The following is a 16371-nucleotide window of genomic DNA, read 5'->3' on the forward strand; positions in this document are numbered from 1 at the left end:
CTCTCTCCTTCGCTGTCCCTCTCTCTTTCTTCTCTCCGCTCGCTAGTTTATAGCCTGGGCTGTTTGAGAGCTCAGTTGGTTCCCCAGCGGCGTTCCTCTGCCTTTCTGTTTTTATATTATTACCGTCATTACTGGTGCAATTAGACAGGACTTGGGCTGGGTGGGTGCCGGGGTTTATCCCCTGGCCATGGGGAGCCCTGAGCCGAGTCACATTGGAATGTACATATCAGCATGTGTGGATCTGTATCGGTGTTTGTTTGCTATGTAAAATATAAGAAAATCTTCAATAAACATATTAAAAAAGGACACCTGAATTGTCTACACAATTCAGGTTTATTTTGGCAATAGAACTATTGGTGCCAATGTTTGTGCCACCCTTTCATACTGACGTAAAATCAGTAGCAAGCAAAAAGAATGTAAAATAAACTTTTATACAAAAATTGATTTGAAAGTTTGCTGAGGATGAAATTATTAACAAATACATTAATACATTCATAAGAAATTTTTCAGAGCATTTTGGAAAAAGAAATCTCTTAACTACTGTAGGTTTTCACTGATCTCATAGGAACATAATCGGCTTGTCACTAGTTCAAACTTTATTTCAAATGTGACAATACCATGCCTTTAAGAAATTTATTTGTGTCATGTTTCTTGTGAAGGGACTATTTTATATTGCAGCTCCAATTATGTTGCTGATTGTCTGCAGCCCATATGGTAAGCACATAGAAGAATAATTGCTCCTAATCATTGGGGTGTTTGTTTTAATCTGAGTTAATGCAGCTTTGATATGTTTAAGGTTGTCCTCTGGCGATTCAGATTTTGGTTTATTTAAATAAATTGAGAAGAAGAATTATGTGAATGGGTGGAGCTTGGGTTACAAAGAGACAAGCAGGCAGTTGCTGTTTAAATTTGAATAGAGCAGCAGCTCTTTCTCGCTCTCTTTGGAAATTAAAGTATGACACTGGCTAGAAAAGAGGTTTCTCTCTCCAGATGTGTACAAAAGACAAGAGGTGTTTTCTCTCCCCCCACCGCCACCCCCCCCCCCCCCCCCTCTCTCTCTCTCAGGAGTTCTGCTGTGTGAAGTCAGGTCTCTTACTGGAGGCTGCTGTTAGAGAGTTAGAAGGCATGTGTCTCTCTCTGTATCTCTGCCCAGGAGTGTTAAAAGGCTTGAGGCCTAACAACTCATGTAAGTCTGTGTATTTTTGCTTACCGATTCTGAAGAGGAGTTTCTGTCTATATGTCAATGGGGAATATTACTTAAATTGGAACTAATAGTGATATCTAGCAGTTAAGAATTAAGTCATGTTTAAGTGTTTCAATTGTTAAAAGTTATGCTAATTATTTTTGTTATAGTCAAATTGTTAAAGTTTGTTTTCATAAAAACTTCCCAGTAGAATCACACCTGAAGTGAAACACACTATGCTCACACTAATGTCAAAATCAAAAGTAGTTGGGTTCTAAGCTAACTTTATAATATACCTTGGAGTTTCTAATCTGGTCCCTAACATAAACAACATGCTGGGCCTGATTTTACCATCAAGTTGTGCCTGTTTTTGGGCACAAAAACTTGATAAGGTCAAGTGTGAGGCAGTGTCGGTTCCTCCTTTATCAAGGCCTGAAAATGGCTGCAATTGGGACCGCACCTGAAACAGGCGTGACGGCCATTTAAATGCATTTGTGGGCTGCATGCAGAACTTTACCAGCATTTCTCCCTTTAACATCACATTCACCCATCCAGAGTTGGCGCGAAACATACATGCTCTACAAAAGTCTGATTCGGGCGGTCCAGTTAGTGAGGAGGTAGGTGCCGAGCATCCGACAGCTCTCTGCTTGGGATCATTGAGGGAAGTGGAGGGAAGGTTGGTCCAATGGCTCTCTGCCTGTGATCAATGAGAGGAAAGGGGAGGGGGGTCAACTCCCACTCTGCCTGAGATCGGTGAGGGGAACGGGGGGGGTTCTGCTGCCACAGGGAAGGGGCCCATGATCAGTCTGGGTGGTGGGGATGTGGGGGAATAAGGGGATCAGAAATGTTGTGGAGATAGGGCAACGTCTGTGGGGGCCGGGGGAGATGTTATCTGGGCTGGGAGCGATGTAGTCATGATGTGGAGATGCCGGCGTTGGACCAGGGTAAACACAGCAAGAAGTCTGACAACACTAGGTTTAAGTCCAACCGATTTATTTGATAGTAAACTCACAAGCTTTCGAGGTTTACCTCTTCACCAGATGAAGAGGTAAACCTCAAAAGCTTGTGAGTTTACTATCAAATAAATCGGTTGGACTTAAACCTGGTGTTGTCAGACTTCTTACTGCGAGCGATGTGGCAGGGGAGCAGCATACTATCATTTTTTTTTGCACATGCGCAATTGGAAGCGCCAATTGGAGCTACAGGATTTTGGTTGCATTAAGCCCTGCCCACAGGCTTCTGCAGCACGATTCAGAATCGCTGATATTTTTTCAGGCAGAGTGCATATAGGGGCGCCTCAGAATGGGTCTAAAAGTTGGATTGGAAACATTCTTGGTTTTCAAGTCTGTCCAACACTTAGAATCAAATTGTAAAGTAGGGCCCACTGTATTAATAAGAAAGAATCAACATTCTAACATTTGCACAACTGGCATAATACCCCACCTGATAGTACATGTATCAGGGATCTGGATGTCTGAAATTCCAGTATTCAGTGCTAACCAGTGAGGCTCAGCTCGCAGTAATGTGATGTATGGGAATAACTCCTGAACAGTGTAAAAAGGATAATGAGTAGAATAACTAGGAGAGAAGCAGTGGAAGACAGACAAAAAAATCATGTATTTTTCACTTGGAATTGAACCCTCGTCCCTGGCGCTGTGAAGTAGCAGTGCTAATTGCTGTGCCACCATACTTCCCTGCCGATGTCAACAGTTTTGAAAAGCACAGTCATTGAGGAGAGGGAATCATTTACAATTACAGACAGCCATTGCACACATCATTGACTTAAGTTTAACGTTTAATGCGGCAGGGTGCGGGAACAGGGGGAGAGAGGAGGGGGAAGGAGAAAGGGTCAATTTATATACTATCCAGAAAGATTGCTTTTTTATGAGTAAACAAGGATAAATAGAACAAGAACAACAGATTCTCTGGAGAAAATTGTAAGCTACATTTCCTTCCATTCATTATCGAGGCAGAATGAGAGTATATGGAGCAATGGATCAGAACAGGAGATCTATCCTCATGTGAGAGGTGGGAGACTGCAATCTGCACTGTCGGACATTGGAATTGAGAAGGTGTAAGTAGGCCTGCCAAATGCCAAGGAGATAGTACAGGGGTTTTCAAGGATAGGAGGTTAAGGGTGTTTTTCTCAACATGGCAACATGATAGAATTAATATAGAATCCCTACAGTGCAGAAAGATGCCATTTGGCCCATCATGTCTGCAGTAACTCTCCAGAAGAACATCCCACATGGGCTCTCCCCTCCGCCCTACTCCTGTAACCCAGCATATTTACCTTGGCTAATGGCACACTAAGGGGCAATTTAGCATGGCCAATCCACTTTATCTGCTCATCCTTTGGACTGTGGGAGGAAACCAGAGCACCTAGAGGAAACCCATGCAGACTTGGGGGGAACATGTAAACTCCTCACAGACAGTCACTTGGAATTGAACCCTCGTCCGTGGCGCTATGAAGCAGCAGTACTAATTACTGTGCCACCATGCTTCCCTGCCGATGTTGACAGTTTTGAAAAGGACAGTCATTGAGGAGGGGGAATCATTTACAATTACAGACAGCTTTGCAAACACAGCCATTGCACATGGGGTCATGATAAGTCTGTGGTGTCAGGTAGAATTCCCATCCTGACCATTATGGGGCAAGAACTGAAGGACGTAGGTCCCATATGATGAACTCCCATTTCAATTGACCCAAGAAGAAGTGTTGCTGAATATGTGTGAGGAATACTATCAGGGAAAGAGTGCAAGAAATCAACTCACTTTATCAGAAACCTTGGGAATGTTTCCAGTATTGGAAAGGGCTGAATAAGATGGGAGAAAGCAACATTTTGTACATAAAGAGTATCTTTAGTGCAATAAACATTCCTGGGTTCTCACAGAGGAGATATGAATGTAAAATAATAATGTGTTAGGAGAATGGTATTGACAAGATTTTTAAAAGATGAAGAGAAGTAGCAAGGCAGAATTTAAGGAGGGGTCTGGGCCATCAAAAGCAAGATATTTGAGATGGCTGAAAGATTTGCCATTAGTGTTGGTGCATGGAATTCAAACATGTCAATTCTGTAGAGCCAAGGTGGGAGAAAAATATAAAATGTTTGTGATCAAGGTTCAGGATTTTGAATTCTGTACACTTCAGGAGCAGCTAATGTCATGATGATGTGACATGTGCATTTGTGACATGTGCATTTGTGATATCAATCTTTAATTTCATCAGCTGATCAAACACATATTGAACTGCTTTAAAAGGAACTTATAAAAATCACACAAAGGCAATGATGGCTGCCACAAGTAGCCTGACATCTAGTGTTACAAGTTGACCAACTTTCTGGAAGGTTCCAATGTGGGATACAATTTAGACAAGCCCATATATCCTCCACTGGAATTCCACCATGCTGATGTCAAGAATTACAGCAAAGGATTGATTGAAACTATACTGGGCTTCACATTTGCATTTCTAGGTTGCTACCTCTCATGCAAAGACAGAATGTCTATCAGTACAATAACTATATGGAAAGTGTTTGCTCTCTCTCAGCAAGATGGATAATGAATCATTCAGAAGTTAATAATTGTGACATTACATAATCTAATCCCCTTAGCCATAAAACAATAGCCACAGTCTATCCAGACATGAGCTAAGCAAATAACTCCTGAAATCATTCTGGGGAGAGACAGGTCATTTGAATTGAATAACCATTTTTGAAATTGCTTTAATTACAATAAGCTACTAAGTAGAAGTTTGGAAGAAAGCTTCCAAGGGGGCGGTAATAGTCCTTCTCTTCTCTCCCAAGTTCAAGACCTTGGCTGGAATTTGACTAGCACACCCACCCAGAATCGGGGCAGGCGAAGCTCACAGTAAGCAGTCTCCATTGGTCTCAGGTGGGCAAGGTGGTACAATTCCAGCACTTATCTTTATGGCAGTTTTAAATCCAATACAGGGATAGAGAATTTCCATCAAAAGGAAGCTCAGATGCAAACACCTTTGACTTTGCAGGTGTGTGGTGTGTGTGCTGTGATTGGGGCTGAGTTTACCTTCTGGAATATTTTTATATTTTTACCTGGATGGATTCTTAGCTCAATAAGAACTAACCCTGTGTCTTATAAAAACTAACACCGTGTTTTAAAGAAACAGAGAAACATAGAATATAGGAGCAGGAGTAGACCATTTGGCCTTTTGTGCCTGCTTTACCATTCAACATGGTGATTCCTGATCGTCTAGCTCAACACCATCTTCCAATGCTTTCTCCATACCCTATGATAACATTAGAGTCTAGAAATCTATCTATTTCCTTCCTAAATATATTGAGTGATTTGGTCTCCACAGCTGTCTATGGTAGGAAGTTCCACAGGTTTACCACCCTCTGTAAAAAAAAATTATTTCCTCACCTCATTTGTAAATGGCTGCTCCATATCATGACATTATGCTCCTTATTCTAGGTTCTCCAGTCAGAGGAAACAACATCCAGTCTGTTCAGCCCTGTCAGAATTTCTTACAGTCAATTAGATCCCCTCTCATTCTTCTAAATTCAGGTGAATACAGGCTTAGTCGATCAAATCCCTCCTCATATGACAATCCAGTCATCCCAGGAATCAGTCCTTGGCTGCAACCTCTCCATGGTGAGTATATCCTTTCTTAGACCAGGGGGCAAAGACTGCAAACAGTACTCTGGGTGTGGTCTTACCAAGACCTTATGCAGAGGCAGTAATGCATCCTTGCTCCGGTACTCAAGCACTCATGAAATGAATAGAACATAGAACATAGAACATAGAACATTACAGCGCAGAACAGGCCCTTCGGCCCACGATGTTGCGCCGACCAGTTTAAAAAAAAAACAACAACAATGACCCACTAACCTAAACCAATCCCTTTTCGTCCATAAACCTATCTACAGATCTCTTAAACGCCCCCAGACTAGGCGCATTTACAACTGCAGCAGGCAGGGCATTCCAATCCCTCACCACCCTCTGGGTAAAGAACCTGCCCCTGACATCTGTCCTATAACTACCCCCCCTTAGTTTAAAGCCATGCCCCCTCGTGCTAGATTTTTCCATCCGAGGAAAAAGGCTATCACTATCCACCTATCTAAACCTCTAATCATCTTATATGTTTCAATAAGATCCCCTCTTAGCCGCCTTCTTTCCAGCGAAAACAACCCCAAATCCCTCAGCCTCTCCTCATAGGATCTCCCCTCCATACCAGGCAACATCCTGGTAAACCTCCTCTGCACCCTCTCCAAAGCCTCCACATCCTTCCTGTAATGTGGGGACCAGAACTGCACACAATACTCCAAGTGCGGCCGCACCAGAGTTGTGTACAGTTGCAACATAACGCTACGACTCCTAAATTCAATCCCCCTACCAATAAACGCCAAGACACTGTATGCCTTCTTAACAACCTTATCTACTTGATTCCCAACTTTCAGGGATCTATGTACACATACACCTAGATCCCTCTGCTCCTCCACACTATTCAAAGTCCTCCCGTTAGCCCTATACTCAACACATCTGTTATTCCTACCAAAGTGAATTACCTCACATTTCTCTGCATTAAACTCCATCCGCCACCTCTCGGCCCAGCTCTGCAACCTGTCTAAGTCTTCCTGCAAACTATGACACCCTTCCTCACTATCTACCACACCTCCGACTTTGGTGTCATCAGCAAATTTACTGATCCACCCAACTATACCCTCATCCAGATCATTAATAAAAATCACAAACAGCAGTGGCCCCAACACAGATCCCTGAGGCACACCACTTGTAACCGAACTCCATGATGAATATTTACAGTCAACCACTACCCTCTGTCTCCTATCCGCTAGCCAATTCCTAATCCAGTTCCCTAGATCACCCCCAATCCCATACATCTGCATTTTGTGCAGAAGCCTACCATGGTGAACCTTATCAAACGCCTTACTAAAATCCATATACACCACGTCCACTGCCTTTCCCCCATCCACCTCTTTGGTCACTTTCTCAAAAAACTCAATAAGGTTAGTAAGGCACGACCTACCCGCCACAAAACCATGCTGACTATCTCCAATCAACTCATTACTCTCCAAATAACTATAAATGTCAATACACCATTTACTTTCCTAACTGCTTGCTGTACTTGCATGCCTATTTGTGACTGGTATACTAGGCCGCCCAGGTTCCTTTACCTGTCAATATTTCCCAATCTATCACCATTTTAATAATACTGTTTCCCCAACTCAAGTAGATACTACACATTTATTGATGTTATGCTAGCCTGCTGGACTAGTTTTTTTTTGCAATCAATGTGTTAAGAGTTAAGCACACACACTGAATTAACACTTGCATCCTGGTTATGACCAGACCACGGAGGTAAATGGAGTAATTTTCAATCCCTCTCACATGATTATAACACCAGTAAGACAGGAATGGTGGACACCAGAATTTCAAGCTAAAGATAGGTAACATGTGCTTTAAATAAATGGAATCCTTAGGTCAATGGGGAGGGTGTTGGAGAAATTGGGCCCTTTTACAGCACTTTGATTCTAAGGGCCCCATTTAACCATCACGTTGCACCCATTTTCAAGCGTGAAAACTTGGTAAAGTTGGGCATGAAACGAGTAGCACAATCTGGGCCTGTCTCAGTGCCTGCGTACCAAGGCCAAAAATGGCCACAATCGGGATTGTGCCCGAAACAGGCACAATGGACATTTAAATGTATTTGCACGCAAATTGTGCGGAGGGTGGGGAGAGTCTACAGAAGGATCTAGATAGGCTGGGCGAATGGGCCAGGAAATGGCAAATGGAATTTAATGTTGGCAAGTGCGAGGTGGTCCACTTTGGTAGGAATAATGGTAGGAAGGACTATTACTTACGTGGAGAAAAACTGCAGCAGGCGACGGTGCAGAGGGACCTCGGGGTCCTTGTGCATGAGTCGCAAAAACCCAGCCTGCAGGTGCAGCAGGTGGTCAGGAAGGCGAATGGGATGCTGGCCTTCATAGCGAGGGGGATTGAATATAAAAGTAGGGAGGTCTTGCTGCGGCTGTATAGGGCATTGGTGAGGCCGCAGCTGGAGTACTGTGTGCCGTTTTGGGTGCCGTACTTACGCAAGAATATTTTGGCCTTGGAGGGAGTGCAGAGGAGGTTTACTAGGCTGATGCCGGAGTTGAGGGGGTTGAGCTATGAGGAGAGGCTGAATAAACTAGGCTTGTACTCGTTAGAGTTTAGAAGAATGAGGGGAGATCTCATTGAGACGTATAAGATGATGAATGGGATGGATAGGATAGAGGTGGAGACACTCTTCCTGCTCAGAAAGGATAGCAGGACGAGGGGGCACAGCCTCAAGATAAAGGGGGGGTGGTTTAGAACAGAGTTGAGGAGGAACTTCTTCACTCAAAGGGTGGTGAATCTCTGGAATTCTCTGCCCGTTGAAGTGGTGGAGGCTACCTCGCTAAATATTTTTAAGACGTGGATTGATGGGTTTTTGATAAGAGAGGGGATTAAGGGTTATGGGGAGAGGGCGGGAATGTGGAACTGAGCCACGACAGATCAGCCATGATCTTATTGAATGGCGGGGCAGGCTCGAAGGGCTAGTTGGCCTACTCCTGCTCCTATTTCTTATGTTCTTATGTTCTAAATTGACTTAATGGGCTGCACTTAATCAGCACTTCCCCCTTTGCCCAACCGGAATTGGCGTGAAACAGGCATGCTCCATGTAAGTCCGATTCGGACGCTCCATCACTGACGGTTAGTGAGAAGGCAAGTGCCAAGCTTCTGTTGGCTCTCTGCTTCAGATCAGTGAGAGGGTGGGGGTGGGGGGTGGTGGGGAAGATGTATTCCTTGCCACACTATCTGTGATCAGTGGGGTTGATCGCAGACATTTTCGTGCCTTGATAAAGGGGGAACCGGCGCAGAGACAGGCGCAGATCACGCTACTTGTCTCTCACGTCCAACTTTACCAAGTTTTTGCACCCGAAAACGGGTGCAACGTGACGGTAAATTCAGGCCCATTAAGTCCTGGGGAACAAAGTATGGCTAAGGCATTTAGCAACAGACCGTCTATGGGGAAAACAGAGACAATGTTGCTGACATGAAGTGTTTCTGATGATGAATAGGATATGGGCAAAGGGAACACAAAGTTTGTAAACCTGAGAAGGCAGCCACGGAGGAAGGTAGAGCCCAGATCTCTGATATGTTTTGCTTTGTAACGTATTACATATATCGTTTCTGCAATCTAGATACATGTATATCAAGACACAGTCTCCTACTCAAATTCATTCCTTGTCTCATCTTCCTGTCTGTCCATCCCATATTTTTAAAACCTAGTCACCTACTCCCTAAACTAATCTTCTGCTTCCCTCTTTCCAAGCTTGGCACAGTGGCCTTCACTTGACTTCTCAAAGAAAGGATTAATGAAGCCACTGAAGAGGGAAGGGTGCCTTGGAGCTCTGGTTTCTGTAAGGCTGTTACAAAAATCGTACTTGATGGCAGTCAACAAAAATATTTTTTTCAGCAACGAAGGGTATTTTGATCAACATTGAGCAGCACTCTACATATAAACATGCAGAGAATTGTCTTGGCATGCTGCTCCGAAAAATGGTAATGTCATATAACTTGGCCATGAACCATGAGTCACAAGATACCTGGTGCACAGCTACCAGTCCATCACTTAAATAAATATTATAAACATTTATTTATACATCCATACAACTTTGGCTAGAAACTCTCCGTTTAATTTAAATTATAACATAGAATGAATTAAATTTAAAAATTAAGACTTTCTTAATTTTAAATGTATAAAATTATGCGGTATGTTTTAAAAATAATTGTTCTTAAACATTCCTCACTACTACTGCTACATTACATGGCCAAATGATTTCCTAATATAAAAGCTGTAGTTCTTACTGCCAACAACAGACTAATGGCAGGTGCTGAGCAACAGAATTGGCTCTGGGACCTTAGGTTCAACTCAAAAGGCATTGAGCACCTCTTCCATCCATTACAAAAATCTGATCTAGGTGTCTACCAAGAGAAAGACTGACCATATAAATCTTCTTTAATTGTGCGGAGCTTGGAAAAGCTCAAATTAGCAACATATATATTGTGACCAATAATAAATAATACAGTAGCAGAAATGTTAGCAACCTGGTATGGCAAGTCTGCCATTCGAAGATACGTTTCCATCTTCAGGCAAAAAGGAGACAGACTGGGTACTTCACATTCGGGTCGTGAGAACTGATGCAGAATAATTGCATCTTTTGAATCAAGTTTTTGCTCCTTCCTGAAAGAAAAAAAGTTACTTACTGAAAGAACACTGCTGTTAACACTTCAATACATTCACAGATAAATATTGAATCATTAGTGTGTATGACAAAACATATCCTCTGATGACCAAGTAGCAAAGACCAACAGAACAAAAGGTTTGGAAATCAGCTTAGTTACTAGCCCCATATTTCCTCACTATCCTTTACATGTGGTGGGGATGCTGGCAGCATTATTTGCAGGGCAGAGGAAGGATAGTCTAGGTTAGTGTGAGAAATGAAAGTCGTCCAGGCAATAAGCATTTTTAAATGGGTCACTTCCAATGTAGCTTGGTCCATTGGAAGTGACCAAGCTACTTCTGACAAGAAAGATCAGGCTTTATCTTCTGTTCGGGGATTACACTGATAGTAATGAGAGTACAAATCAAAAGAATCCCAATGCCTTATATAATTTGCATATTTACACTGGTGAAGAGGTTCATTAGGGTAACAGTTTTGTCACCAGATGAGTAGCCCAGAGGTCTGGAATGAATTGAAACGTTAGATTAACGCACCATACTTGTTGTATTCCATGTCTTGGCTTCCAGTGACACAGGAAGTACCAAAGGTTGCGTGAAGGTCCATAGATCTTCCAAAAAAGTTATTATAGATGAGAACTCTTTTCATCTTCTGGAAGAGCCAACCTGCTCAGCCGTAATGTCCAAATATAAGGGAGGTTTAAAGAATCCAGAATTTAAATATTAATCAGCATTTTGATTCTTTGGTTGGTTTTATTATTCAGATCAACACTTATTATATGGCCTGTGCAAATATTTTCAAATGGCAAATGCTCTAATAGAGAATCGTTTGGGACCGCTATGGACCTGATTTTACCATCTTGATTCTAAGTGCTGAATCTGGGTGCAATTCAGATCTGACTTGGAAATCTGCTTTCAGGCGCCTCATACGCACTTAGGCTGAAAAAAAATTCACGAGTCTGAATCGCGCTGTGGGCAGGGCTTAGCGCGCCAGAAATGATCAGAGCTCTAAACTGCGCGTGCGCAGTTAGAAAAAAATTTGAAAAAGTGCGCGCCTGTCAGATCACTCCTGGGCTGCAGAAAGCAAAGAAAGGAGACTGGGAGTGATGGCCCCCACAGACGTCACTGAATGCCTTTATCCATCCACCCCATCCGCTTCCCAGACCGATCGGAACCCCCTGCCCCCTCCCCCCCACCGATCACCCGCAGAGTGGCAGCAGATCCCTCTGCTCCCCCCACCAGAGGTCCATCTGCCCCCCCCTCCAATCAGTGAGTGATCAGGCCTCCCCCCACACCAGAGGTACATCTTACCTGCCACCCTCCCCGCTCCAGAGAACGATCTGACCTCACTTCCCCTGCACCCCCCCCCCCATCCCCCAGAGAATAATCTGGCCTCACTTCCCTCCTCTCTGCCCCCGAGAAGTACATCTGAACCACCTCCTCCTCCTCCACCCCCTCACCAGAAAATGATCCCTGCCACTCCCTCCACAACCAGATAATGATTGGGCCTCTCTCCTCCCTCCCCCCACATCCACCCCCCCCAACAGCATGATCTGGCCCACCACCAATCTGAGTCAGAGAACCATTGGAAGCTCTGAACTCACCTCTTCAACAGCTGGAGTGCCCAGAACAGACTTTTATTCAGCATGTCCCATTTCGGTGCGATTCCGGATCGGAGAACGCAATGGTAAAGGGGGGGAATGTTGATAAAGTTGGGCCGGCAGTTCATTAATTCAATTTAAATGCATTTAAATCGCCATCGCGCCTGTTTCAGGCACGAATCGGATCGCGGCCATTCCCAGGTCTTGGTAAAGTGACCATCTATGCAGACGCGGGTGTAGATCGCATTAGTAGCTTCAAACCCGACTTGACCACGTTTTCACGCCCGAAAATCAGGCTCTGTGTCTCAATTCTATATTCTTCTAGCTTTTTGATATTTAAGAACAACAATCTGCTTTGTATATGGCACAACATTGGGAAAAGAGGTTTGTAATTTGTTATTGCCTTAGTAATCCAGTTAAAAATTGGAGTACATATTTATACATTTTGATATGACTTTTGTGAATGGTGTAGAAAGTTAAGTTCTGAGGTTATGGACACCCATTCCACTCCCTTCAGCATGACTCCAAGAATCGTTCTCCTGTTTTCTACTTTCGTACTTCCCTACAGTATATGAATGAGAGTGTTTTAGGAGGTACTTTATGGGCTGTGAAATATTTTTGATGTCATGAGCTTGTGAATGATGCTATAGAAATATAAATTTTTTTTTGAAAATGCCAACAATTATCATCCACACAATGAACATTATAAATAATACAGTCCCATATAAAATGCATTTACAACTTTGAACTTTAACTGACTTGCATTATTTTCAGATCCTGCTCCAAACTACACTCCTTAACTATCAATTCCATCCCTTAGCCTGGGTGGCACAGTAGTTAGCATTACTGCCTCACAGCGCCAGGGACCCAGGTTCGATTCCCGGCTTGGGTCACTCTGTGTGCAGAGCCTGCATGTTCTCCTCATATCTGTGTAAGTTTACTCCAGATGTTCCAGTTTCTTCCCACAGTCCAAAGACGTGCTGGTTAGGTGCACTGGCCATGCTAAATTCTTCCTCAGTCTAACCAAACAGGTGCTGGAATATGGCAACTAGGGGATTTTCACAGTAACTTCATTGTTAATGTAAGCCTTACTTGTGACTAATAAACTTTTACTTTAATGTCAGTCTACTTGTGACACTAATAAATAACTAAACAACAGTCTGAGATAAAGCCAGTCTGTTTACCAGTTTGATCCTGAGATTAGCTTACAATCTCATATCTGTACGATCACTAATACCACCGATTTCCACCTCAAAAACATCACCGGACTTCAGCTCTTCTGCTGCTGAAACCTCCATTCATGTCTTAAGATAAAGGCAAAATACTGTGGGTATTGAAATCTAAAACAAAAACAGAAAATTCTGGAAAAACTCAGCAGGTCTGACAGCGTCTGTGGAGAGAGAATAGAACCAAGGTTTTGAGTCACCTCTGACAAAGGGTCATCCTGACTCAAAACATTTGCTCTATTCTCGCTTCACAGATGCTGTCACACCAGTTGAGTTTTTGCAACATTTTCTGTTTTAGTTCCGCTCGTGTCTTCATTACTTTGAATCTTGACTATCAAATACAATCTTGGCTGGTTCCCACATTATACCCTCCATAACCTTGAGGAGATCATCTAGAACTCTGCTGTCCATGTCTTAACTCGCAACAGGTCTCTTTCACCCTCTCACCCTTTTGCTTGTTGGCGCACATTGGCTTCTGGTCAAGCTACATCTTGACTTAAAATTTTCATCAACGTTTTCAAATTCCTCTAGGGCTCTGAACCTTTGACATATCTATGTGATCTTCAGCCTCACAAGGTATCTGTACTCCTCTAATTCTGGCCTCTTCTGCTGACAGAGGTGATCAGAGAGGGAAGGGGATCTCTCTAGATGGGGAGGAAAGTGGGTGGGGGGCATTGTAGTGATGTCCATGGGGTTGGTGGAGGCCAGTAGTCAGGCACAGGGGTCAATTGATGGAAGGGGGGGGTCCCGATGTCCATGGGAAGGATGGGGGAGAGGTGGCAGGAGATCGCCCAGTTTATGGGAGATTGGGGTGCCTCTGTAATCGCACCCCAAGAGCTCAGCAGCCAGTTTCAGCAAGCTCTGGCTCTGCACTGTCCCTCCTCTTACCCCCCTCCCTGCCCCTCAACCACCACCACTCTACTGGCAAGCATCATATACTGGTCTTTCTTTGCACAAAGCACCATAAGATTGTGACTTGCAGCTCACTGAAAAAAAAGTGCTAATCTCTTCCATTTGGCACTTAGAATTTTTTTGTAAGATTGTGCCCTCAGTTTTTTTTAACCAAATGTGGAACACCTAAAATGTAATGACTTGCTCACTTTTACTGAGTGTATTTTCCAACTTCCAGGTTGTTACCCAGAACAACTTTCAGCACAATGAAAATAAAGTAGGATAAATATCAAAGAAAGACCTTTATTGTAAACGTTTAGTGAAATACTTGTGTCACTGGACTAGTAGTACAAACCTAATTTGATCACCCCTAGATAACAGTTCCACTGCTGATAATGTGCATATGCAGCTTGAGATAACAAAAAGACCCAACTCCCCCAATGCACAGAAATGATCAAAAACACTGGGCAGCCTCCTTCTGTAAAGGTTAGGGATCCTGGCCTTTTGACTAAGATCAAGCACCAGTTGGGATCAGGTGTACTGCCTGTTCTCATCAGTTTGGATCTAGTGTGTCTCTCTTGTGAGGACCATGAATTGGACTCAATTTGAATTTGAATTGTTTTTGGAGCAAGCAAGGAGATGGATTAAGGGCTTGCCCAGTCCACTCTGGACACTGACTTTGTAACTGAGAAAAGACTAAAATTATTAAAAATGGTTAGGCCCAAATTGGAACCTATCATTTTATCCCACAGCAATAACTCCTTTCCTTTTTTGTTTATGCACATGGCATAATATCCACAACTAAGCATTTTGATTAGGTTGCAAAGGCTTTAATTTATTTATTGTGATTTTTGGGGTATATGTTCTCTCCTGAAAATTAAGTCTTATTTATAACTAGTGTCTATGAAAAGGGAGGTTAACTGATGAACAGTCCATTCTTCAGTCTGCGGTGTTTGTCAAAATAACCAAGTTGTAGTGGGTTAAATAAGTAATCCAAACTTTCTTCAATGTTTCTCTTTTTAATAACATTTGAATAATCCGATTATGGATATTAATGCAACTGGATTACATTTGAATAGACTTTCCTGAATATCACATTGTATTATGGAAACTATATTAATCTGTGAGTTGATGAGAAATTAGTTATCTAATTATTGTGACCTATAAAGAAACCAGGTGAAGTTTATGTGTATAGGATGCATATACGTATGTTATCTATACATAGAGAGCACAGAAATGTCACACATACATCCAGTGTACACACATAGGTTAGATTATGCATGTAGTTAAATTTTTGGCTATGAAATTTTGAAAAAATATTGATTCTGCTGAGTGAAGTAAACAGGTTCTTAAACCATGAGCTGCATCAAATCAACAGAATCTGTTAATGCACGGTAGAATACATTAGGAAATGTCCAATTACACAAGGGGTGTTTAAGGCATTCTGTACTGATGATTCAAGAACACAACTAAATCGTGCTAATGCATTCAATTGTGCATATAATGAATGATACACTAATAAAACTAGGTGGGCTCTCGAGCCTGACCCGATTTATATCAACCGAACTGGCCTAGTTTCAATCTGAGCAAAATACACGTTTGCACGGATTGGGTTTATTCCTTCCACTTCCAGGTATTTTCATTTTACAGGATCTGCAATTTATTCTACATAATGCCTTTCTCCTGACTCACGGCCAGTGCCACTTGTCCATGACAGTTAGCTGCCCCGGTGACCAGTCTGTGCTTGTAAGCTTCAAAGAATAGATGGGTGAGCTGTTTTGTTACCTGATTGCTAGCAATTCGTGTAAGAGATATGCAGCAGCTGCCAGCAGAGCTCCTCCGGTCAGACACAGCGTTTTCTTCCACCATGACTCTGCTCCCAGCCCTGACATGATGTTACAGTAATCCTGCAAAGGAAAGGTGATTATGTATCCATAAAAGGAGTAGTGCTCGTCAGAACCGCACAGTCCCAGGGAAAAGCTTTGATTCCTGCTCAGATCAACCACGCATGATCTGGACGGTGCAAAACCAACACCCCAGTACATGCTTCGATATTCCGCCGGATCGAACCCGAGTGACTGCGCTTTCTAAATATGAAACTATTGCAGATGATCGGGGAATTGGAATGATGTCATGCCGATATATGTTGCCGAAGAAGCAAACATGCGATGCCGCTTATGCATCTGTGCAAAACACGCAACATATTGCTCC

At 42.9% G+C, this 16371-nt stretch overlaps 1 protein-coding gene across 1 annotated transcript in view; it reads right to left on the bottom strand.

Annotated features, from left to right (window-relative positions):
• The window catches only part of faxcb (failed axon connections homolog, metaxin like GST domain containing b), an 85487-nt gene extending 69116 nt beyond the window's left edge, over positions 1-16371 (bottom strand). Inside the window, exons 1-2 of the mRNA XM_080193346.1 lie at positions 15946-16371; positions 10310-10445 (exon numbers count right to left, since the gene is read on the bottom strand). Coding sequence (XP_080049472.1) covers positions 10310-10445; positions 15946-16205 — 396 coding nt within the window. The 5' untranslated portion in view covers positions 16206-16371. The remainder of the gene's footprint in view (positions 1-10309; positions 10446-15945) is intronic.

The sequence above is a fragment of the Carcharhinus amblyrhynchos genome, chromosome 7 (genome assembly GCF_965287045.1).
Source record: "Carcharhinus amblyrhynchos chromosome 7, sCarAmb.v2.hapA, whole genome shotgun sequence".
NCBI classification, from domain to species: domain Eukaryota; kingdom Metazoa; phylum Chordata; class Chondrichthyes; order Carcharhiniformes; family Carcharhinidae; genus Carcharhinus; species Carcharhinus amblyrhynchos.